Raw genomic sequence first — 19959 nt, forward strand, 5'->3', positions numbered from 1 at the left:
TTTTTTTTTTTTTTTTTTTTTTTTTTTTTTTTTTTTTTTTTCCTATATTTTCTTCTTTGCTTTCTCTTTACTGGATCAGTGTACGGAGTAGTTATCTACCACCCTCTGTCGCAAAGTGAGTATGGCTTGACCCACAAGGTCTGTGTAATATTGCTTAACCGAAGAAAGCTGCTCCGACTCCATCAACACTATATCCACTAAGGGCTCTTACTAGCCGGATTGTGTTCAATGTGTGTGATAAGGGTACAAAAGAAAGGACTGAATACACCCGGCTACATCCATTGCTCTATCTCGAGAGGCTCTGTGTCGTCCTCGCTGTTTGTAATATCGGCTTCAATCCAGCCGGCGTTAACGGCAGCCTGGAGGGCCTGGCTGTATCCGTCAGTGGAGAGCCATACCTTCATTATGCGCGGCTGAGGGGGTTTCGTCGTTCCTATAACTTCAATGAAGGACTTCAAACAATCTTGGTACCAACGGGACTGTTCCGGACAATCTAAGAGTTGGAGTCCGTCAACACAGCAGGCTAAGACCGGTGGTCCCAAGAGAATTATATCCTTCAAGAAACCAATTGCGTCGGGCAGCGAGTTAGGATCCGTAGTAAGGCGGCGAATTCGAGCGGGCGAGAGATCCGGCAAATCTTCAGAATCCCAGACAGAGGATAGGTCTTTTGGGATAAAAGCTAACATTTGAGATGTCAAAGAGTACACCATCTTCAAGAGCTCTTCTGGACGGGAGAATGTCCTGTAGTGTTCGGGGTCGTAGTGACAGAAAAACGAAACGATAGGAACGTGAAGCCTTCCGAATGTTTCGACGATGCGCGCTGAGATTAGTGTGTTTGGGGTCGTGTCACCCATTGTTGCCGGGCCTTCAAGCCATAGCACCTGAGATGACACCGATTGAGTCCATTGCACTAGACGAGAGTATACCTGGGGGTTTGTGGATCCGTAGCGGCTTTCCTCAAGCAGGCTCTCCTCTCTCTTGAAACAGACATATTCTTTCATCCACGCTGTACCTTCCAAGATGGTCTGAGTGGTCCAGTATTGGTCGTTTTGTTCATCCTGTATGTCTGATGCCACGCTTGCTGCTGAATTAGATTCAGAAATATGAGGCAGACCAAGAATGGCATGTGAAGCGGCAGGAATTTGACCAGACTTCCTATATTGATTACTGGCGTTGGTGACAGTCGGCCATGAATCACTATACCCGCCAGCGAGAAATGCCTGAGCCAAACGACCCAACATATGATGCGCTTCTTCTATCATTATGGTGGTATTCTCGTCACTCAGTTCCTTCACATGATAGTCAAGATCGTTCATCGAGCATTGGAGCTGATTCTGGAAACTGCTCCCGAAACTATTCTTGCAGCGCTGAGTTCGTGAGAGAAACCAGTGCTCGAGTATCGAAATCAAGAGCCCAAATAACGTCTTATAGAACTTCACAATATGGGTTCTAATGTACTCGTTCCGATTCGACTTTCGGATAGCTCTAACTAGCTTGTAGGTCTTGTCAGAGAGCTTTTCAAGGCAGTCGGAGATTAACTCTGCAATTGCTGCGTGCTCCAGTGTAGCCTTGATTAGGAGTGTCAGTCTCGCAGTGTGCAGGCTCAACAAGGAGGGTTAATCTAAGACCTTAAAACAGGCAGTTAAGCCCCCGATCAAGACTGAGGTGTACTTATCGCCGGAAGGAAGCATATCAAGGAGGTACTTATGGTTGTCAATTCGTCCGGCCACTTTACTGAACCATCCTTTCACCCTACCCCCTTTTGTATGCGTCTTTGCCTCCATTTCATTTTGTGCTGTGCGCACAATCGCCTCAAGTCTTTCTGGAGTGGGATCGTTGATGAGTTCAGCGAGGTTGTTACTATCATCCCCCCGCTTCTTGATAAGATCTTCGATTGCCTTCTTCCACGTCCCTTCGAGCTCCTTTGTTATGAGTTTGAGTTCGTCAGATTCAGCAAATGCGATGGACGAAGAGGGTCTTAAGTCGAGGCCAGATCATATGAGAGTCAGGAGGCGGCACTGGAAAGGGAGCGTGCGAGTGTTCCCTTACAAAGCGGATTTGGACAGTGACCCATCCCGATATAAGCGTATTGTCTGGTCAGTGGATTCACTGAACAGCCTCCCTCCCTCACTCTCCTCCTTAACCTCCCACTTTACATGCTCATCAAGGCTTTTCCTGTCGGGCTATCTATCAGCATGTCCTCGTTCCCCCCAAGACGCAGGATTTTCGATCCGGGTTTGGTCACTCACACCCACGGCTCCTCGGGTTGTTCATTCTTGACTTTGGAACTGAACTGTCGGACATGTGTTATGGCCTCGCCTGCTCTACGCCTGATGTGATGCATGGTAACATAGGAAGATGTTGACGATGAAATCCGATGCCTGGGTCTCAGAAGATATACTGAGCTAGGTCATGGGCAAGTCAGATAGCAGAAGAGATGGATATGACAGACGGGCTCACCTGGCCAGACAGATTGTCAGCTTGTTGGGGCGCAGACTCGCTTGGTGCCCATTCTGATACGCAATTTCCGCTCACGGAGCATGCTTACTAGACACCACTGGCTAAAAGCAATATTCTCGCTTTTGGGTGTTTCTCAGCCGTACGGTATCATTTCCCCACTGGTGCGAGGCATGCTCCCCGATCCCCGATTCCCGATGAGGCACTAGCTGAATGTAAAGTATTCTCGTCATTCTAAGGCTACACTTGCAGCCATGTTTAAGGTTCATAACAGTCACTAAAGCCAATCAAAGGCTCCCACATGTCTGAATTCGGAGCCCCCGGATCTGGACTCGTTTATGCGCCGGTGTGAGGACTGATAGATATGGTTAGTCACTGACATTAAAGTAAGCTCTAAGCTCCTCGGAGTGACTCTGGTTAGCGCTGCATGACACGTTAGTTATATGACACGCTTATTGTTATCAAGCACGGGATGAACCTTACCCGTGCATGGAGTAGATGTCAGAATCAATCAATCCGAGCTTGCAGGGAGCTGAAAGGTGGAGCAGTAAGATGCAGCAAGCTCGACATCCAGGCATCGCCAAATCGCAGGTTGAGTTTCGATCCCCGACGCAAAACCCGCCATTCCGAATAAATAACGGTAATATATACGAAATTTATCTGATCATTGCTCTTGAATATCCTGTCGTATTTCATTTGTATTTCCCTAACCTATGAGTTTTTGGTTAATTTATGGGCACCCAACAAAAAAGCAATATGGAGAGGCCTATCGGCATCCATCGGTGATTGGGGTGTCTGCTGCTCTCTCTGATAGTGGCAATCTGGTGGACAGAGTCCGAGCTGACACGTCAAGTATGGCGGCGCTGCCTCTTCTCCTTCCTTTAGGCTATTCGGAGGACGGTCTCCCGACCTTGATACGGCCACATCGTCACATATTTTCTTTTGTCAATTGATCATCTGAATGCCAGGGCACGTACCGCTTCATAAAGTACGGCCTGGATGCATCGTACGTCAAATAGATCGCATTTCTCTGCAGAACAGTGATCCCGAATGAGCACCCAGTGCTTTGGAATCAGGTTATCTATCGTTGTCTACCCCCAAACCCGTCACCACAATAAGCAACTTCTGCTCAGAGTTATCTTATCTTACACAGATACCTAACCCTGTTTGTTCTACTATGGCTTATACCGGTGTTGAAACCTCGGTCGTTTGTGAGGTTGTTGACAGTGCGAAACGTTCCACACCAGGAGATGGCGCAGCGTTGCCCGGTTCGGAGCAGAGCGAACAATCGGAAGATCTGTTCAAGCCCATCAAGTATACCTATGATTGCTACAACTGGGATGGTGCGGACTTCAAAGAGACCCACGATGTCCCCCTGCAGCTTAAAGTTGTGAAAGAGCCCAAGCAGGTCCCTCCCACAGAGGAGCCATCCTGTGTGTTTGAAATAGTGACAAATGTCGAGGTTGAGCTGCCTCCTGGTGGTATGCCAGAAGAGGCTGAAACGCCTTCACTGGATTTCATGAAGGTTAAACGCATGAAAAAGGCCAAAATGATCATCTACTCGCTGTCGCTCCTAGACGCCATTCGAGAAGTCGTCATGTACTACCCGAGGTAGGTCTTGAATACAGTGCACGGGACGTGGAAGCTAATGAATTGCAGTCAAAACCTGGTCGGTGATGAGGTGACAGTCCATGAGCCTTATAGGGTGCTAATTCATCACATCCGGGAGCTAAGAGAATTGAGGGAGCGATTAGACACCAGCATCGCCGCAAACCCCGTCGCTCATCTCTTGAAGAAGTGCCTTCACCTCAACGTGCTGCTACACTTCTTGGATCCAATAGTCCAGCGTGTGGCATTTTCGGCTGACAAACGACTACTGAAAGAAACCCCCACAGTGATCTTCGAAGACATATGGTATCTTCTGAAACCGGGAATGCTGAGCTATTTCCTTAACGACGATATATGGCTTGGTGGAATCATTGAAAGCGTGCAGTATCGAGAGAAGACCGATGATGTAGAGGAAGCCTGGATGGTGAGCGTTGTGTTTCAAGACAGTTCTTTTCACCAACATGTTGTTGGTCGTGCACCTCGACAGATATCTATAGAGGCTTTTGACGGTGAGAAGGTTGTGACCACTTTGCCCGTCTTCCCATGCCAGTTCCATGACAGCCAGGATAATGGCACAAGGCGGGCTGCATTTCAGCGAAGGGGTGGCTTAGTTCGAGACATCATATGGAGTGGCTATAAGTACATGAAATATAGTGGTAGGTTCATGGATAAGGGGAAAAGAAAGGTAACTTATCTCTGATTCAATTTGAACTGGCGAAGGTACTGATCGCTTACAGTATGATGGACCCGTTATAATCGGACCCTGTGATATCCAGGTTGAGTTTCCAGAAAGTGACTGGACATTCGATTGGAGACCGGGCAGTGACAAGAATGCAAAAGTCGAAGATGATCCAAACCCAATAAGTCCGATGCTTCCGCTGGATTTGAATGCCAGCGAATGTTCGAAATCACTACTATCCGATGAACACCTATTTATGGCATGCCCAGTCATGGCTGCATTTGCATTGTTGACCAAAACATGGGGTAATATAATCTTTGGGATAAGGGAAGAGGGCATCTTGCTAACCATGATTCGCAGAACTTGTGAACGTCGACTATGCAGAGCAACTGGAGAAGGCGGCTACCATACCGGATGCAAATATAAAACCTGAAAACCTTGAAATCATTAAAGCCCTGTCAGATCGTCAAATCAAAACGCAAAATCCCTGGTCCGCAGACTTCATCAAGGATAAAGGTGAAGGTGTCGTGGTGCTACTTCACGGTCAGTTATGTGCTCGGTAGCAGTTCTTCACGCTGTATTATGTCCTTCCCAGCTAATGTTGTAGCTACACTATAGGGCCCCCTGGAGTCGGGAAGACGTATACAGTAGGTGAGTTAGCCCGCTAAGGCCTTCGAAATGATCATTATAATACTGACAAATATCCAGAATCAATTGCAATGAATACCGGTCGTCCCTTGATTAGTCTGACAATAGCAGACCTTGGCACGAAGGAAGAATCAATCGAAACTCATCTTACGAGTTGGTTTGCACTTGCCCAAAAATGGCGAGCAATTCTGCTCCTCGATGAGGCCGACATTTTTCTCGAACGTCGCGAACACAAGGATATTGCCCGGAATGGAATAGTTTCTGGTAGGCTGAACTTTATAACTGCTCGATTAAACATTTGATAACCTGGCACTGATTGCATTTTCGAAAGCTTTCCTCCGAAAGATGGAGTTTTTCAAAGGCTTGCTCTTTCTGACCACCAATCGGGTCGGCCACATCGATGAAGCATTTATCTCTCGGGTCCATGTCATCATTGGCTTCGAAAAGCTTGACCCTGAAAAGCGAAAAAAGATTTGGAAGAGCTTTCTCGATAAGCTTCACGGGGAACAGAGAGGCAAGATTCGTGTCACCGCGGCCTGCGCTCAATTTCTCATGGGAAATGAGATGAGCGCGATGGACTGGAATGGGCGCGAGATCCGGAACGCCCTTCAGACTGCCATTGCTTTGGCTGAATACGATATGCGTAGGAGCGAATACTACCACGAGGGAGATGAGATCACTGTTGAGAGCGACCATTTCAAGAAGGTGATGGAAATGAACCGGTCGTTCCGCAAATATATGGACAGCATCAGGAATAATACTGAAGAGAAACGCGCTCAGATCTATTATGGACGCAACGATTCTTTTACCCAGGATGGTGCCGCAACTGCAACTGCCCCCTTCTAGTACGCGACATTTGCCATGAGTATGTCTCCTTACATGGATGTGCTTTTACATGGACAACCCATCAGTCTGTTCCTTTTCCTGTTTTGGTCTGACCGTACGGAGAACATTTCATGTTTGGTATGATCTGATGGACGTTCACCTTCGACGCTCAGGAAATCTAAACCCATTGAAGCTTATATCAGACAGTGCACATATTCTGATGAATCATTATCCAGTAGTTTTGATCTAGAACTATAATGTAAATAGGTCAATCGGTGTATCTATTCCTCAGTAAGTATAGCCATAAGCGAGAGAACCACAGCAACGAGTCCAATCACCCACGCTTTATTCTCCAGTTTTTGCGCATCCGGATGCATGAGGACTGTAGACAATAGGTATATGACGATCTCAAGGAGCAAGAAAATGTGGATATATTTCAATGTTACTCTAGAGTATCTTCTTGGAAGAATTGGCTTGGGGGCTTATCTACATGTGTGTATGTGTGAGTTCAGATTGTGTGGGTCTCCGCCGGCTCCTACAGGAACCACGGCAATGGAATCCACTCTACTACAAATCATGGCAAACCCGTGGATAAACTAAACAACATGTAACTGATATGTTCCCCACAGAAAAAAAAAAAATAATATGAATGATCTTTACAGACGGGTTCAAGCTATCTATTCAACAGACAAATCGGGGCTGGCTTTGTCTTTAAACGCCCTCTTACCCGGATCCCGGCAGCCCGCACGGACCATTCCCGTCTAAAAGTCTTAACTGGCCCTCTGCAGACTCCCGGCCGGAGTATTTTGCACACAACTCGAGCTTAATGGGCAGGCAATAAGTCGACATAAAAAGCAAACCAGCCTAAATAACAACGGCATTATCGGATTATTGGATAGCTGCGCGCGCTACCGTTCTGCAGGACTGCACAGTTCTGCACTCGGGCCCATTGCCATTCGGACCCCCGACGTACTCCGCGAGACCTTGAGACATCGGCGGGACCATCCATCGTATCACAGCCATCCAGCAAGACCGAGTGGAGGCGTTCAGGGCTCCATTCATCACGATATCGGCTGATTAATGCCTCTTATCACTAGCGAATGCCGAAGCTTGACCTGATACGACTTCAAGGTATCGTCACCGACAATCGTTATCATCACGCTACAGGCCCGCAGTTTCCGCTTGAATTCCCGCATTAGGAAATGAGCATCGCATTCCTCTTCCCACGAGGCCTCTTTCCGAGGGCAGCCGCTGCAACATCATTGGGATCATGCTTGGTTCTCCTCTCCCATAGCTGCCCGCGAGCTTCTCATTGGTACCTCTTCGCTACCTCGTTGCATCCTATTCGCGCATGGCCCCGCCAGAGATGTTTCTGCAAGGTCCCATCACCTTGCCGCGTTGCTATTCCCCGCCCTCCAGTTCCCGACAAGTTACTTTGTGTCAGTGGCTGAGAAGCCTGGTTCTGAGAGTGTACTCAGACAATCATATGGTTCCCTCCATGTGCTACGTCGTCTTAGCGTCGCTGCACTACATCATCGTTAGGCAGCATGGAACTGGCACCCGCATATAAAGCCCCCGGCACCCCCATCGATAGGCTCGGTGTTCGTGCACGCCTGTCCACTGGCCCCTCCCCCAAAGGCCCTTCAGTATGCTGTTTCGCAGTCTGTTGTCAACGGCTGTCCTAGCCGTCTCGCTGTGCACGGATAATGCTTCGGCTGCTAAACATGGTCGATTTGGCCAAAAAGCTCGCGACGCCATGAACATCGCGAAGCGTTCCGCTAACGCCGTGAAACACTCGTTGAAGATCCCTGTCGAGGACTATCAGTTCTTGAACAACAAGACTAAGCGTATGTATCTCAGTTCGATATTGAACGATGGCTGATTTGCTTCCGTCGGACAGCTTACCGCGTGGAAAGCCTGCCTGATGTTCACTTCGATCTGGGCGAGATGTATTCCGGCTTGGTCCCTATTGAGACGGGCAACGTGTCACGGTCCCTTTTCTTTGTCTTCCAACCCACTATTGGCGAGCCTGTGGATGAGATCACCATCTGGCTGAATGGTGGCCCTGGTTGCAGTTCCCTTGAGGCCTTCCTCCAGGAGAATGGTAGATTCGTGTGGCAGCCTGGAACCTACCAGCCTGTTGAGAACCCATACTCGTGGGTGAATCTCACCAATGTTCTGTGGTAAGTGCGATATTATTGGACTGCTGGTTGAATCTGTCGGGAAGTATTGACCTAACCTTTTTCTTGGTAGGGTTGATCAACCTGTGGGGACGGGATTTTCTCTGGGAGTCCCAACGGCTACGTCCGAGGAGGAGATTGCTGAAGACTTTGTGAAGTTCTTCAAGAACTGGCAGCAGATCTTTGGGATCAAAAACTTCAAGATCTATGTTACTGGAGAAAGTTATGCGGGCCGTTATGTTCCTTACATATCCGCTGCTTTCCTGGATCAGAATGATACAGAACACTTCAACCTGAAAGGTGAGTTATACTTCACCAAAGTAATCTTCAATTTCGGGCCTGTACTAATTGTACTATCTAGGTGCACTGGCATATGATCCCTGTATTGGTCAGTTTGACTACGTGCAGGAGGAAGCACCTGTTGTTCCCTTTGTCCAGAAGAACAATGCCCTCTTCAATTTCAATGCAAGCTTTTTGGCGGAACTAGAGAGCATCCATGAGCAATGTGGATACAAGGATTTCATCGACCAGTATCTTGTCTTCCCAGCATCCGGTGTCCAGCCACCAAAGGCTATGAACTGGAGCGATCCCACCTGTGATGTTTATGACATCGTTAATAACGCCGTCCTGGATCCCAACCCGTGCTTCAACCCCTACGAAATTAACGAGATGTGCCCCATTCTCTGGGACGTTCTTGGATTCCCCACCGAAGTCGACTATCTCCCTGCGGGCGCCAGCATCTACTTTGACCGCGCTGATGTTAAGCGTGCCATGCACGCTCCTAACATCACCTGGTCCGAGTGCTCGGTGGAGAGCGTCTTTGTCGGGGGCGACGGCGGTCCCGAGCAGGAGGGCGACTACTCGGCCAACCCCATCGAGCATGTCTTGCCGCAGGTCATCGAAGGCACCAACCGAGTTCTGATCGGTAACGGTGACTATGACATGGTCATCCTTACCAACGGCACCCTTCTCTCGATCCAGAACATGACATGGAATGGAAAGCTTGGATTCGACACGGCCCCCAGCACCCCCATCAACATCGACATCCCTGACCTGATGTACAATGAAGTGTTCATTGAGAACGGCTATGACCCACAAGGTGGTCAGGGTGTCATGGGCATCCAGCACTATGAGCGTGGTCTCATGTGGGCTGAGACCTTCCAGAGCGGACATATGCAGCCCCAATTCCAACCCAGAGTGTCATACCGTCACCTTGAGTGGCTGCTTGGTCGGCGGGATACCCTGTAAGGCGGGTAAGCTACCAGGGGGGACGATGTCACGATGATAGTCATAAGTTATGATTTGTAGATACGTTGTATGCGAATGTACATGAAGTGCTTTTACTGGCAGTTTCTTAAAGTAACATCCACAGTAGAGTACTGACCTACTTGCCCTCTCTTTCCCTATCTTTTCAACCTGAAGACCGGAAGAATTGTAACTAATAAGCATAACGTAGCTGATTTGAAGCACAACATAACACACTCTACCCCTCGGCACTTCTACTTATGACGCTATTTGACTGCTAACTCGGGTTTTAATCCTGAAGCTGCAGTCCAATCGTACATTAAACTCAATGTGCCTTGCCCAAGAAACGATATTTGACTTATATGATCTGAAAATGAACAATTGTCCGAGAGAGAGAGAGAGAGAGAGAGAGAGAGGGAGAGAGAGCGAGCGAGCGGTAAATACTTAGCAAGTCAGTCACTCAGTATCCTCCACTAATGCCGTAACACAGGAAATGGACACGACGGAGCAAGCGATTATATCAGATACACCTTGCCAACAATGCATGTCTGTAAGCAATTGGCACTAAAGCTAGCTAGATAGAGAATCTATTTACAATCAAGATAGTAAGGATGATGCCAACCAGAAAAGCCGCAGAGTCTCTAAGTAGTCTAGACCGTGCGCCTTGGTGCGAGAAATTCCCATTCCACGAAATGCTTCCTGCAAGGGGAGAAGACAGATGCCCTGATGGAACCGGCAGGAACGAAAGAAAAAAGAAAAAAGTCACATACAGTAAGAAAGCAGCAAGGGACGTGGATGCCCTGCTATCTTAGATAAATAGGGGGTATGCAAAAAAAGAGAAAAAAAAAAAAAAAAAAAAGTAGACATGCATGATGCGATGCGTGAAGAGATTGCTCGTCTCCATCTCGGTCTGAGTGGTGGGAAAGGTCGCGCTGCATTGTGCTTTTTGCTTCGCGAATGTTGCATGTCTGATGTCTGATCCAGACATGACCCTGTGATGTGTAACCGGTTCCCTCTCCTAAGGTCCTCTCCTTCTCCTACTTCAGACATCATCATGTTATTTCTAGGCAACCAACGCGCGTATCAGATTCAGCTTCAGTCATAATCTCATTCATCATTTCATCAATCAATTCTCCTGGTCGGGAGCCGCGATGAGCAGCAGTGTGTTTGGGTTTGTTTGTGTACAGGAAAAAGGGATCTGCGGCTGGAGACCTCGACCTCGACCTCGGAATATCGGGGCTTGCTTGTTGGTTTCTCCTGGGATTGCATTTACAAGGGTGTGAGTGTGTATGTGTCTTGCGGATGGGAGGAGGGAGCTTCATGAATCTGAGTCTTCGTATTGGTATTAGTCTTTGAAAAGGTTAGGATATATGCAATCATTTACCTCTGAAACTACGTGAAAATCCGTACACTTGAATCGGCGCTCCCTGTTGCAATGACGCATTGAAACCCAGGCTTGACAGAGTCCGTCTTGGAACTTTTAGTCGATTCAGAAGTCTCCACTGGAACATCGCTCACAGGTACTGGGCCCCAACGAATGCAACTAACAAAATGCCCGTGGGCGTTGATCGTCTTCACCAGTCTTCCTCCTTGAGACAGATCCCAGCAACGTATTGTTTTGTCGTCCGCCACACTGATTAAATACTTCCCGCCAGGATGGAATAATAGGCCTCGTACCCAGTTGTCGTGCCCAACTAATGTCTTGATCAATCGGCCCCGGGATTCCCAGAGCTTGATCGTCTTATCACGAGCTCCCGTCGCAATGAATTCGGAGGAGCTACTCGCAGGTGGTGCTGTCTTTAGTCCCGCAATAGCGGCCAAGTGCTTATAGCTTGAGGGAGGCGCAAATACGCAGCACTCGATGAAATTCTCGTGGCCTATTAATGACGCAACCGATTTGGCTGATGCGACTTCCCAAACCATCGCGGCTTGATCACGGCCTCCTGTGACCAGCCACTTTCCATCGAAAGAAGGCGATACGTCGTTGATCCAGGAGCCCTGCGAGTCGATCACCTTGACACAGTATCCGGTTGACACATCCCATATCCGAATTGTCGCATCCCGACTAGCCGAAATAAGAATGTTATCTGTCTGTCGCAAAAAGCGCACAGCCGAAACTGAATGGTCATGCCCAGAAAGAGTCCGAACATTGGCATAATCCTTGTTCGGGTCCCACAGTTTGATCTGGAGATCACTCGAACATGATGCTAGTATGGTATGTCCTTTCTGACCGCCAAAATCGAGATCGGAGACCGGCCTCATATGGCCCTTGAGTGTCCGCTCTAGTTCGCCGAGTTCCCAATCCCATATTTTGATTGTGCAGTCCTCGGAACCGGAGGCGAGAGAGGTGAAGACAGGATGGAATGCGACGCATGTGACAGCATCTCGGTGCGACTCGAATGTGTGTCGGGAAGAAGTAGGAAGCCAGTTTATCGGGTCCTTCCCGGTGGAACGGGCTGTAGGTGATATAGTGTCAAGCTCGGTTTGGAGCCCAGCGAGTTTAGATTCTAAGTCCAAGATCTACACGGTGATTAGTTACTGAGTTCTCCAGCGACGAGGAAAGAACCACCCCAAACGACCGACCCTGTCAAGCACATGTACCTACCTTTTTCTGCAGCCGAGCAATTCCGGTCCATTTCTTCTCTAATAGCCCCTCATATTTCCGGCACAGCGCATCGTCGAAACTACTGTCCACCTGGAGTTCCTCCCGCAGCACTTCACAACTCCGCGAGGCATTTATTGATGAGAGGTAGGCGATTATCGACTTATGCCTGGGTTGCGTATAAGCGCGCAAGCAAGGTACGGCAGGCCATGGCATAAATATACTCACAGTTCCTCAGCTTGGCTGGAGGTCAATATCTTGGTCATGGTGGTGGTGTATGAACTGTGAGAACCGACACGAGCGACTCTGGTGTCGGACGAGGACCTGAACGTTTGCCAGATAGACAGAGAAATTCAAAGTATGTGATGTCTACCCCCCACATTGGCATGTGGCGCAGTACATAGCCAGGAGGTAATCAGAGTTATGATGCGGAGTATTGTTTTGGCATATTGGCCTTAAAGGGAGCGCGCACCAAAGGCTCAGGCGCGCACTGCGCAGCCCCTCGATGCTCGGTCGCCGATCACGTGTCGACAGCCGCCGGGACTATTCAATTCTCCGGTTCCGAAGGCCATTCATTACCTCTATCTGTGGCGGTGTCAAAGGTATCATCTATCTCCCCAACTACAAACACCACAGTCGGTCAGGAGAACGTTTCCCCCGAGTTGGAACCGGCGAAAATCGCTGCGGACACGCCATCCTTCGTGGCAAGATGAGATAATGTACTCTCGTGCCCCAAGGGCCGGTGTTAGTGTTCGACTGACGTCAACTAATCCTCCTTAAAGTCCAGAAGCTCTCGTGGCTTTGCGGAGAACGCGCAGCTGCTCAGCGCCATTGTTTTGATCAGTATCTGAATGCTCCAAGCCCGCTAATGTTGTGACAGAACCGCTAGTTTTCTAAAGAAATGGCTCACGGAAGTCCCAACGTTTTGCGTCCGAGTGAAGAAGCGGAGGGGATAAGTCCACGAACAGCCATTCGAAGAGCACGTCCTCGTTCGCTTCCTCTGCCGGATTGCGTTGGAAGTGGCGCCGAGAGATTTCGATATGAAGTTGGATAATATGTCCCGATAGAGAAAAACTGTCCCGGTACACTATCTCCGCACCTTGGTAGTTTCTCCATAAGCTACTGATACATGAATGGGAACTCTACGAACTGGATCTTCATTAGCGACTCAATTCGTCTGCAGTCCGCTTAGTTTGGAAACTTTCCCGTCTTTTTCCGTTGAATGCAGTGCTTAAACCATCGTCTGTCGCCGTGCCGTCGTGTTGGAGGTACATTCATCAGCCGGAGATAACGGGAGAATGAGGGGTTCGATCTCAGCTGCTATCTGTTTAATGGACATCCTGATGTAGTAGAGAAGATGCCATGGTCCAGCCCATCCATGAAGCGAGGCAACCAGGACAGAAGCATAAGCATGAACTTGGCCTACGGTTTCCCTCTAGTCCTCCAGCTTATGGCGCGATGGTACCACCGGCGTACCTTCCCGCGGAAAGCAAGATGGTCCGAAAACTAACCATGACCAAAAGGGCAATACAGAGCGGACTTTGACGGCAGAGAAACCGTGTGCGAATGGACAAGCCGTTGGCTGTATTTTACGACAGGCTGGTCTTGGCCCCCATTTAGCAGGTCTAGCAGGTCACCCTTTTGTCGAGAGAGAACTGCCTGTGGTTGGCCCGGTTGGTAAATTAGGGAGCCATTTGCATGACTACGACTATTACTACTACCACTCTGCCTCCGAGCAAAAGCCATTTGTGGCCTGTGGCCCCATTAGAGATGCCCGTCTGTAGGAAATTATGGCCTGTTTTATGAGCAATGATTGGACGACCCGGGGAACGGGGTATCTGAGAAACGGTTGCGGAAGTCATGACGGACCAGTGTAACGATGATCCCTGCTGGGACTGGACTGGCGACCTCAGGCTCAGGCCTCTGCCGTGCCATTCCCGTCTGGGAAAGGCTGGTCGTCTTGGGCCTCTAAACCTACTTCATCATGGTGCCTCGTGTCGGCGACTCCTAGTACGTTTTCTACATGCATGCTGGACCGGTAGATTTTTCAGGTGCGGCTGCGCTCGTGGCTTACGGTTACCATCTCCAGAGTGTAGATCGGATGTAAGATACTCGTGTCTGTTGAACATAGATTTTCAGGCCTTCAATCATAGGTACGACACAGTCCACCAGTCCCTGGTCTTGAAACTTGGGAGAAAGTGGCTTCGCATTCGACAGAAACCAAGAGGGCGGATTCTCACATACCAAATCAGGTTTCAACTGCGCCAACGGAGTGCCTTAGTGGCCATGGCATCCTACATTGTCAGATCTCTCTGCTCGGTACCGACGTTGTCAGGTAACTTTGAACTATTCCAAGTTGGGATTAGTGTCTTACAGAAGTTATGGCGATGACGTAGAAGAATATCGGGCGAATCTGGCACGTGGACCGACTTGATTGTGCTCATGTGAGGAAATCCTAGTCTCGGAAGGACTTGTTCTATGTGTACACACTGTCCTGAGCCGTTTAGAGGATATGTTTACTGATGACGACGAGTTAAGCTTCTTCGGATGGCATCATTACCCCAAATTCTGACCATGCGCCTCAGCCGGCACCATGGAGAGCCTCCCTTGCGTTGGGATCAACCAACGCACGTTGCGGAGATGAATGCCAGCCAGCTGTCTTATTGCTTGGACAATCTGGCACCTCCCGAGGAACCCTCGATTTCTACCGTCCAGTCAACGTAGCTGGTCACCGCCGAGAAGTGGGTTAGAGGAAGAAGTGGCTTTCCTAGTGCACCCTTTCCCGGTGTTGACGAGAAGACCAAAAAAAAAAAAAGGTGCTGTGCAGCATTTATTGCATACCGAGAAGTCAGAGCTAAGGGTTTGCCGCACCAAATAGCCCTTTTCCCGCTCTTTTTGGTGGCAATTGAGTACTCCTATCTCTGCTGAGTTCTGCGAAAGATAAGCCCTACATATTCCCTATCATATCGTCTCTTTTGGTAAGACATCGCTCCAATCGTCAAGTCGATTTTCGCCGGGGTATCGCTGCAGTCTGCATCTGCCAAGGGCCATGGCGTCCGCCGTCAACGCCAAGACACCCTACCAGGGTATAGACGGTCCAATCATCATTGTCAAAATAAAATATCGGTTTCGGCCGGTGTGGTTCCATCGCCCCGCGCTAGCCTGAGTCCGGCCAAAGTATGGGGGGCCATACGGGCTCGGTACATGTATCACGGTATTTGCATCTGAAGAATCATGAGAAAGCATATTTACGCCTCTCCGTAGATAGTCATAGCCAGACTTCCAAGATACTCGGAAAACGAGTGAAGAGAAAATATGCATGAGTTTACAGCTGCCAAGGTATTTAAAAAGATTTGCCGACCAGTTGCATTACATCGCCTTTAGGAAACTAAGTCGTTGGCACTTGCCACTTCTCGGCGTTTGCAAAAAGCACTAATTTAATTTACAGGGACGGACCCATACCACCCCATGTATCGTAGCAGCAGACAGAAAAAAGTAAAAAAGAAATTTGGGAAAGAAGGAAGAGACAGTGATTTGCGATGCGAATTGCTGCGATGCAGTCTTTTTTTCCTTTTCCATGTTAGCTTTCAGTCCGAAGCTGGATGCGTATATAGACCTCAGCTTCCCTCTCCTCATCCCCAAACCTTGGTTCTTTCCTGTGCTTACCCTCCCTCATCTCTACCACCTCATATACTACCCACCCCCACCCCCACCCCGCAACTCTTTCCCCCTTATACCGTTGCATTACTTCAAAGAGTGTGCCAGAAGACGACAGCGAGTGCGGTCGATTGATCCTCTTCTCCGTGCGCCATCCCATCGCCCTGAGAAGAAGTTCAACTCATTCGCTCTGTCAGTCGGAACTATCACTGTTCCTTGCCCTTTTATACCTCTTCATTCTCCCTCCCTGTCATCTATAGGGCGACTGAGCTGCAGTTCTCAGCGTTCCTGGCTTTTTTGCCCCTTGGCATTACCTATATACCATTGACTCCTTTTGGATATATTTGAAACCTGCTCCAGCAAAGGCGAAAACCGTCTGCTCGATCTCCAGCTGTACGACGTGCGCTTCAATAGCCTCGACATAAGACCTACGAAAACCCGGCCACTGATAACCCTGAGCGCCTTCTTAACGGTCCCCGAGTATTGGTTCCTGTCCAGCCTGTCCCTAGCACCAACCTATCGCGATTCTACAGCCATTGCGCCTACTGTATCTGACCCTAGCGACAATTGCGAAGCCATCGGTGACCCTTAGCTTTCTGAGCATCCCGGATATCGATAGAGAAAATTCCCTTGCAGACCATAGCGACAAGTAGTTCCGAGTCACGCCGAAGCCCGCCAAAGCAGACTATCGACCCTGCTCCCCAATCCACTCCCGGTGCCATAGCCCATACCGAAAGTTGCCCTCATCGCATGCGACCTTATCACTGAAATCCAGCAGCCATGCCTTTCGGAGTCAACCCTTTCCGGAAAAACGACCACGACTTCCCTGGGGTCGAGGTGCCCCTGTCCGAAGCCCCTCCGCATCACAAGCCGAACCCTGCACTAGAGAAAACCGAGCGCCCTGATGAGAAGACTGACAATAGGAGTTTGGACAGGGCTCCCTCGTCGGAAGCCGGCGTAGGGTCTGTCCACAACTACAGCACCCTGACCATTGAGGCCCTTCGCGCTGAAGTCGAGGCTGATGTCGCGACATCAGGCAAAGACACCGCGTATGACCGTATGTTATGATGTTGCCCCATGGGGCGGCTGCTGTCCTTCCTCCCTGCTCTTCGAAATCCCTCTAGAATGATTAGCCCTCTATTTGGGCTCCTTCAAAAGCCTGAGATCTGACCGTGGATTTTCTACAGGCAAGGCAAAACTCATCAATAGAGCCATCCAGGATATTGGCATGGGCCGCTACCAATGGCAGCTTTTTGCGCTCTGTGGTTTTGGCTGGCTAGCAGACAAGTAAGAGGTTCCCTTTTCCGCATTAATTATATCTCGGCTAACATTGGTCTACTCCAGTCTCTGGTTGCAGGTGAGATAGATACATTTTAATTTCAATGAAGATGTTGTCTTATATGACCCATTGCTAACCGCTAAAAGGGTGTGGCGTTGACGCTAACACCAATTGCCTCGGAGTTTGGGGTTTCTACTACGTGGGTCCGATTCACAACGTGCTCCCTGTTCTTGGGTCTTTGCATTGGTGCGTCGTTCTGGGGCATCGCGTCCGACATTATTGGTCGTCGCCCAGCTTTCAATATGACACTATTTATTTGCGGTGTGTTTGGTATTGCCGCCGGTGGTGCCCCAACTTGGATCGGGTATGTCCCCTTAGTATTTCTGTGAAGTGCCGCTTGCTAATGCATCGTCCTAGAGCCTGTGCCCTGTACGCTTGTTTGGGCCTCGGTGTGGGTGGTAACCTGCCTGTCGATGGGGCTCTGTTCTTGGAGTTCCTGCCTTTTGCCTCGGGAAACCTTCTGACAATGTTGAGTGTCTGGTGGCCTCTCGGTCAACTAGTCTCCAGGTATGTCATCCTCATCTATGTCTTGAGTCCAAGGCTAACAAGTAATCAAACAGTCTACTCGCATGGGCGTTCATTCCGAACTACAGCTGCAGCAGCGATCTGCCTGCTTGTGGTAATGTTGCTAGCGGAGAGGCCTGTTGCACTAAGCAAAGCAACATGGGGTGGCGATACTTGTGCTATACGCTGGGCGCTCTCACTTTCGTCATGTTCATTTGCCGCTTCTTCCTCTTCCATCTATACGAGTCGCCCAAGTATTTGCTCGCACGCGGCCGTCAGAGCGACGCTGTTGCTTCGGTTCACGGCATCGCCCACAAGAACCGAACCAAGACCTGGCTGACTGAGGAAATCCTTAACGAAATCGGTGGTTATCCCGAGGAGGTGGCAGATGAAAAGCTCAGCTTTGCTGAAATCGTCCGGAGGAACCTGTCCAAGTTTTCCTTGGAACGCATTGGACCTCTCTTCTCCTCCAAGAAGCTTGGCTTCTCCAGTATGTCTTCAACGCAATATTCCATCGTCCTCAACCTAGACTAACTAGTCAACTTTTCAGCCGTTCTCCTCTGGTTTTGCTGGGCTACGATTGGAATGGGTTATCCCCTGTTCAATGCCTTCCTTCCCCAGTACCTCGAGAATGCAGGTGGCTCCAGCTCCAGCTCTACATACATCGCCTACCGAAACTATGCCATCACTTCGATTGTCGGTGTCCCGGGGTCGATTCTGGCCTGCTACACCGTTGAAATCAAGTATGTTGGTCGTAAGGGTACCATGGTTATCTCCACATTGATTACCGGAGTGCTGCTCTTCTGCTTCACGGCTTCGACCAACTCCAACATCCAACTGCTTTGCTCCTGCCTGGAGGCTTTCTTCCAGAACATCATGTACGGCGTCTTGTACGCCTACACTCCCGAGGTCTTCCCGGCTCCGAACCGTGGTACAGCCACTGGCATCTCCAGCTGCCTTAACCGCATTGCGGGACTGTGCGCGCCTCTTGTGGCCATCTACGGCGGAAGTGCCAACCCAGATGCTCCTATCTACGCATCTGGTGGACTGATCCTGGCTGCATTTGCGGCCATGTGTCTTCTCCCTATTGAAACCCGGGGAAAGCAGACGCTGTAAATGATAACAAAAACAAAAGAGAAAAAAAGGGAGGCACATACTTATAAATTCATTTCGCGATTGCTTATACCATTACGGCTGGTTATGATTATGCGCTCAGTCTCAAGTTCTTGGGTAAGCGAGCATATTAAATGCATGATACCAATGTTGTGAATGACTTGCATGGACGACGGAATTGCACATAGTGTCTGGTTCCACGTGTACACATGTTTGCTTGATTCGATTTGTTCGGTTGTACTACTTTTCACGTGTTGATATTCCTGCTGTATGACGTGTGGGTGGATGACGCTTTTTTTCTTTTGGTTAGCCGTATATATAGGATCAAAAGAAGCAAAAAAAAAAGGACTATGATAGCATAGGAAATAGAAGGAAACTGCATATGACTTTCATCATCGATTACATATTTAAAGTGATCTTGTATTCCTTGGATTAACTGTAAAACATACTTTTACTGAGCCATTCCCAATTCAAATTCAGCGTAGCGCAATTCCTCCAGCACTGAGCAATAGTAAATAGTACTTACTATTCCTCGACACGACTCTCGCCTCACTTGCACCAACACCAACACCACCACCACCATCTCTCATCCCTCACAGTACATACATAGTAACAACGAACTAATCCAACCGCCAACTGTGTCCCCCATCTCCTCAATCAATGCCGCACCAAATAAAGTCAATATTCATTTTCTGGATTAGCCGAAAGCTTCTCCAATACATAAGAGTATTGACTAGATAGTTGAAATGTGTTTTTTAACCACGATTAGTGATTAATGCAGTACTCATAGTATTTTAGGATGAATTGGGATGGGATGATATAATTGATATGGTTTGTGATGAGGTGTTATTTACATACTATTAGTAAGTTGAGATGGAATGCTGCTGCTATCGCTACTACAAGTACTAGTACTACTTACTATGTATTAGACATGGAACGGGAAACATGAATATTGCGCCAACTGATTACAGATGTGGAACATATGTTTGGGGAAAAGGGTGGTGATGATGATGATACTGCATGGGGAGGAATGTGCTGCTAATGACTTGAGAAGTCGGTATAAGCGTACAGACAATCAGACGGACACTAGGGGGTGTTTGTT

The 19959-nt window shown here is 48.9% G+C and overlaps 7 protein-coding genes across 7 annotated transcripts; 5 read left to right on the forward strand and 2 right to left on the reverse strand.

Moving 5' to 3' along the window:
- Nucleotides 1-272: 272 nt before the first annotated feature.
- Nucleotides 273-2344, reverse strand: BDQ94DRAFT_164938 (uncharacterized protein; the record flags this gene model as incomplete). Its single annotated transcript, XM_026770156.1, has 4 exons — nt 273-1568; nt 1629-1977; nt 2050-2175; nt 2250-2344. The coding sequence occupies 4 exons, from the start codon at nt 2342-2344 to the stop codon at nt 273-275; spliced, it is 1866 nt and encodes a 621-aa protein (XP_026632196.1).
- A 1290-nt stretch (nt 2345-3634) lies between these two features.
- Nucleotides 3635-6238, forward strand: BDQ94DRAFT_164939 (P-loop containing nucleoside triphosphate hydrolase protein; the record flags this gene model as incomplete). The annotated part of the gene is made up of 7 exons (XM_026770157.1): nt 3635-4068; nt 4117-4489; nt 4803-5049; nt 5105-5287; nt 5363-5395; nt 5453-5656; nt 5724-6238. The coding sequence occupies 7 exons, from the start codon at nt 3635-3637 to the stop codon at nt 6236-6238; spliced, it is 1989 nt and encodes a 662-aa protein (XP_026632197.1).
- A 1231-nt stretch (nt 6239-7469) lies between these two features.
- Nucleotides 7470-7811, forward strand: BDQ94DRAFT_132561 (uncharacterized protein). Its single transcript, XM_026764081.1, has one exon. It carries the CDS (start codon nt 7569-7571, stop codon nt 7785-7787), a length of 219 nt encoding a protein of 72 aa, XP_026632198.1. The 5' UTR covers nt 7470-7568; the 3' UTR covers nt 7788-7811.
- sxa2 (putative pheromone processing carboxypeptidase (Sxa2)) lies at nt 7812-10000 on the forward strand. Its single transcript, XM_026764082.1, has 4 exons — nt 7812-8064; nt 8118-8400; nt 8471-8697; nt 8759-10000. Exons 1-4 carry the CDS (start codon nt 7866-7868, stop codon nt 9643-9645), a joined length of 1596 nt encoding a protein of 531 aa, XP_026632199.1. The 5' UTR covers nt 7812-7865; the 3' UTR covers nt 9646-10000.
- Nucleotides 10001-10118: 118 nt separating this feature from the next.
- BDQ94DRAFT_132564 (uncharacterized protein) lies at nt 10119-10463 on the forward strand. Its single transcript, XM_026764083.1, has one exon. The coding sequence runs from the start codon at nt 10254-10256 to the stop codon at nt 10452-10454; it is 201 nt and encodes a 66-aa protein (XP_026632200.1). The 5' UTR covers nt 10119-10253; the 3' UTR covers nt 10455-10463.
- A 38-nt stretch (nt 10464-10501) lies between these two features.
- BDQ94DRAFT_132566 (WD40 repeat domain-containing protein) lies at nt 10502-12763 on the reverse strand. Its single transcript, XM_026764084.1, has 3 exons — nt 12473-12763; nt 12248-12413; nt 10502-12162 (listed from the first exon to the last, which is right to left on the reverse strand). Exons 1-3 carry the CDS (start codon nt 12508-12510, stop codon nt 11035-11037), a joined length of 1332 nt encoding a protein of 443 aa, XP_026632201.1. The 5' UTR covers nt 12511-12763; the 3' UTR covers nt 10502-11034.
- Nucleotides 12764-16455: 3692 nt separating this feature from the next.
- Nucleotides 16456-18982, forward strand: BDQ94DRAFT_2675 (putative sugar transporter). Its single transcript, XM_026775362.1, has 7 exons — nt 16456-16958; nt 17089-17188; nt 17246-17258; nt 17327-17544; nt 17598-17747; nt 17801-18234; nt 18295-18982. Exons 1-7 carry the CDS (start codon nt 16682-16684, stop codon nt 18858-18860), a joined length of 1758 nt encoding a protein of 585 aa, XP_026632202.1. The 5' UTR covers nt 16456-16681; the 3' UTR covers nt 18861-18982.
- Nucleotides 18983-19959: the final 977 nt, after the last annotated feature.

The sequence above is a fragment of the Aspergillus welwitschiae genome, assembly GCF_003344945.1.
Source record: "Aspergillus welwitschiae strain CBS 139.54b unplaced genomic scaffold BDQ94scaffold_1, whole genome shotgun sequence".
NCBI classification, from domain to species: domain Eukaryota; kingdom Fungi; phylum Ascomycota; class Eurotiomycetes; order Eurotiales; family Aspergillaceae; genus Aspergillus; species Aspergillus welwitschiae.

Excerpts from the sequence above, each read along its gene's own strand:
- BDQ94DRAFT_2675 (XM_026775362.1), top strand. The coding sequence starts at position 16,682 with ATGCCTTTCGGAGTCAACCCTTTCCGGAAAAACGACCACGACTTCCCT. Across the intron at positions 16,959-17,088 it reads CAAAGACACCGCGTATGACC|GCAAGGCAAAACTCATCAAT; the intron begins GTATGTTATGAT and ends GATTTTCTACAG. Across the intron at positions 18,235-18,294 it reads CAAGAAGCTTGGCTTCTCCA|CCGTTCTCCTCTGGTTTTGC; the intron begins GTATGTCTTCAA and ends TCAACTTTTCAG.
- sxa2 (XM_026764082.1), top strand. The coding sequence starts at position 7,866 with ATGCTGTTTCGCAGTCTGTTGTCAACGGCTGTCCTAGCCGTCTCGCTG. Across the intron at positions 8,401-8,470 it reads AATCTCACCAATGTTCTGTG|GGTTGATCAACCTGTGGGGA; the intron begins GTAAGTGCGATA and ends TTTTCTTGGTAG. Across the intron at positions 8,698-8,758 it reads AGAACACTTCAACCTGAAAG|GTGCACTGGCATATGATCCC; the intron begins GTGAGTTATACT and ends TGTACTATCTAG.
- BDQ94DRAFT_132561 (XM_026764081.1), top strand. The coding sequence starts at position 7,569 with ATGGCCCCGCCAGAGATGTTTCTGCAAGGTCCCATCACCTTGCCGCGT.
- BDQ94DRAFT_132564 (XM_026764083.1), top strand. The coding sequence starts at position 10,254 with ATGATGCCAACCAGAAAAGCCGCAGAGTCTCTAAGTAGTCTAGACCGT.
- BDQ94DRAFT_132566 (XM_026764084.1), bottom strand. The coding sequence starts at position 12,510 with ATGACCAAGATATTGACCTCCAGCCAAGCTGAGGAACT. Across the intron at positions 12,414-12,472 it reads TCCAGCCAAGCTGAGGAACT|GCATAAGTCGATAATCGCCT; the intron begins GTGAGTATATTT and ends TACGCAACCCAG. Across the intron at positions 12,163-12,247 it reads TTGCTCGGCTGCAGAAAAAG|ATCTTGGACTTAGAATCTAA; the intron begins GTAGGTACATGT and ends ATCACCGTGTAG.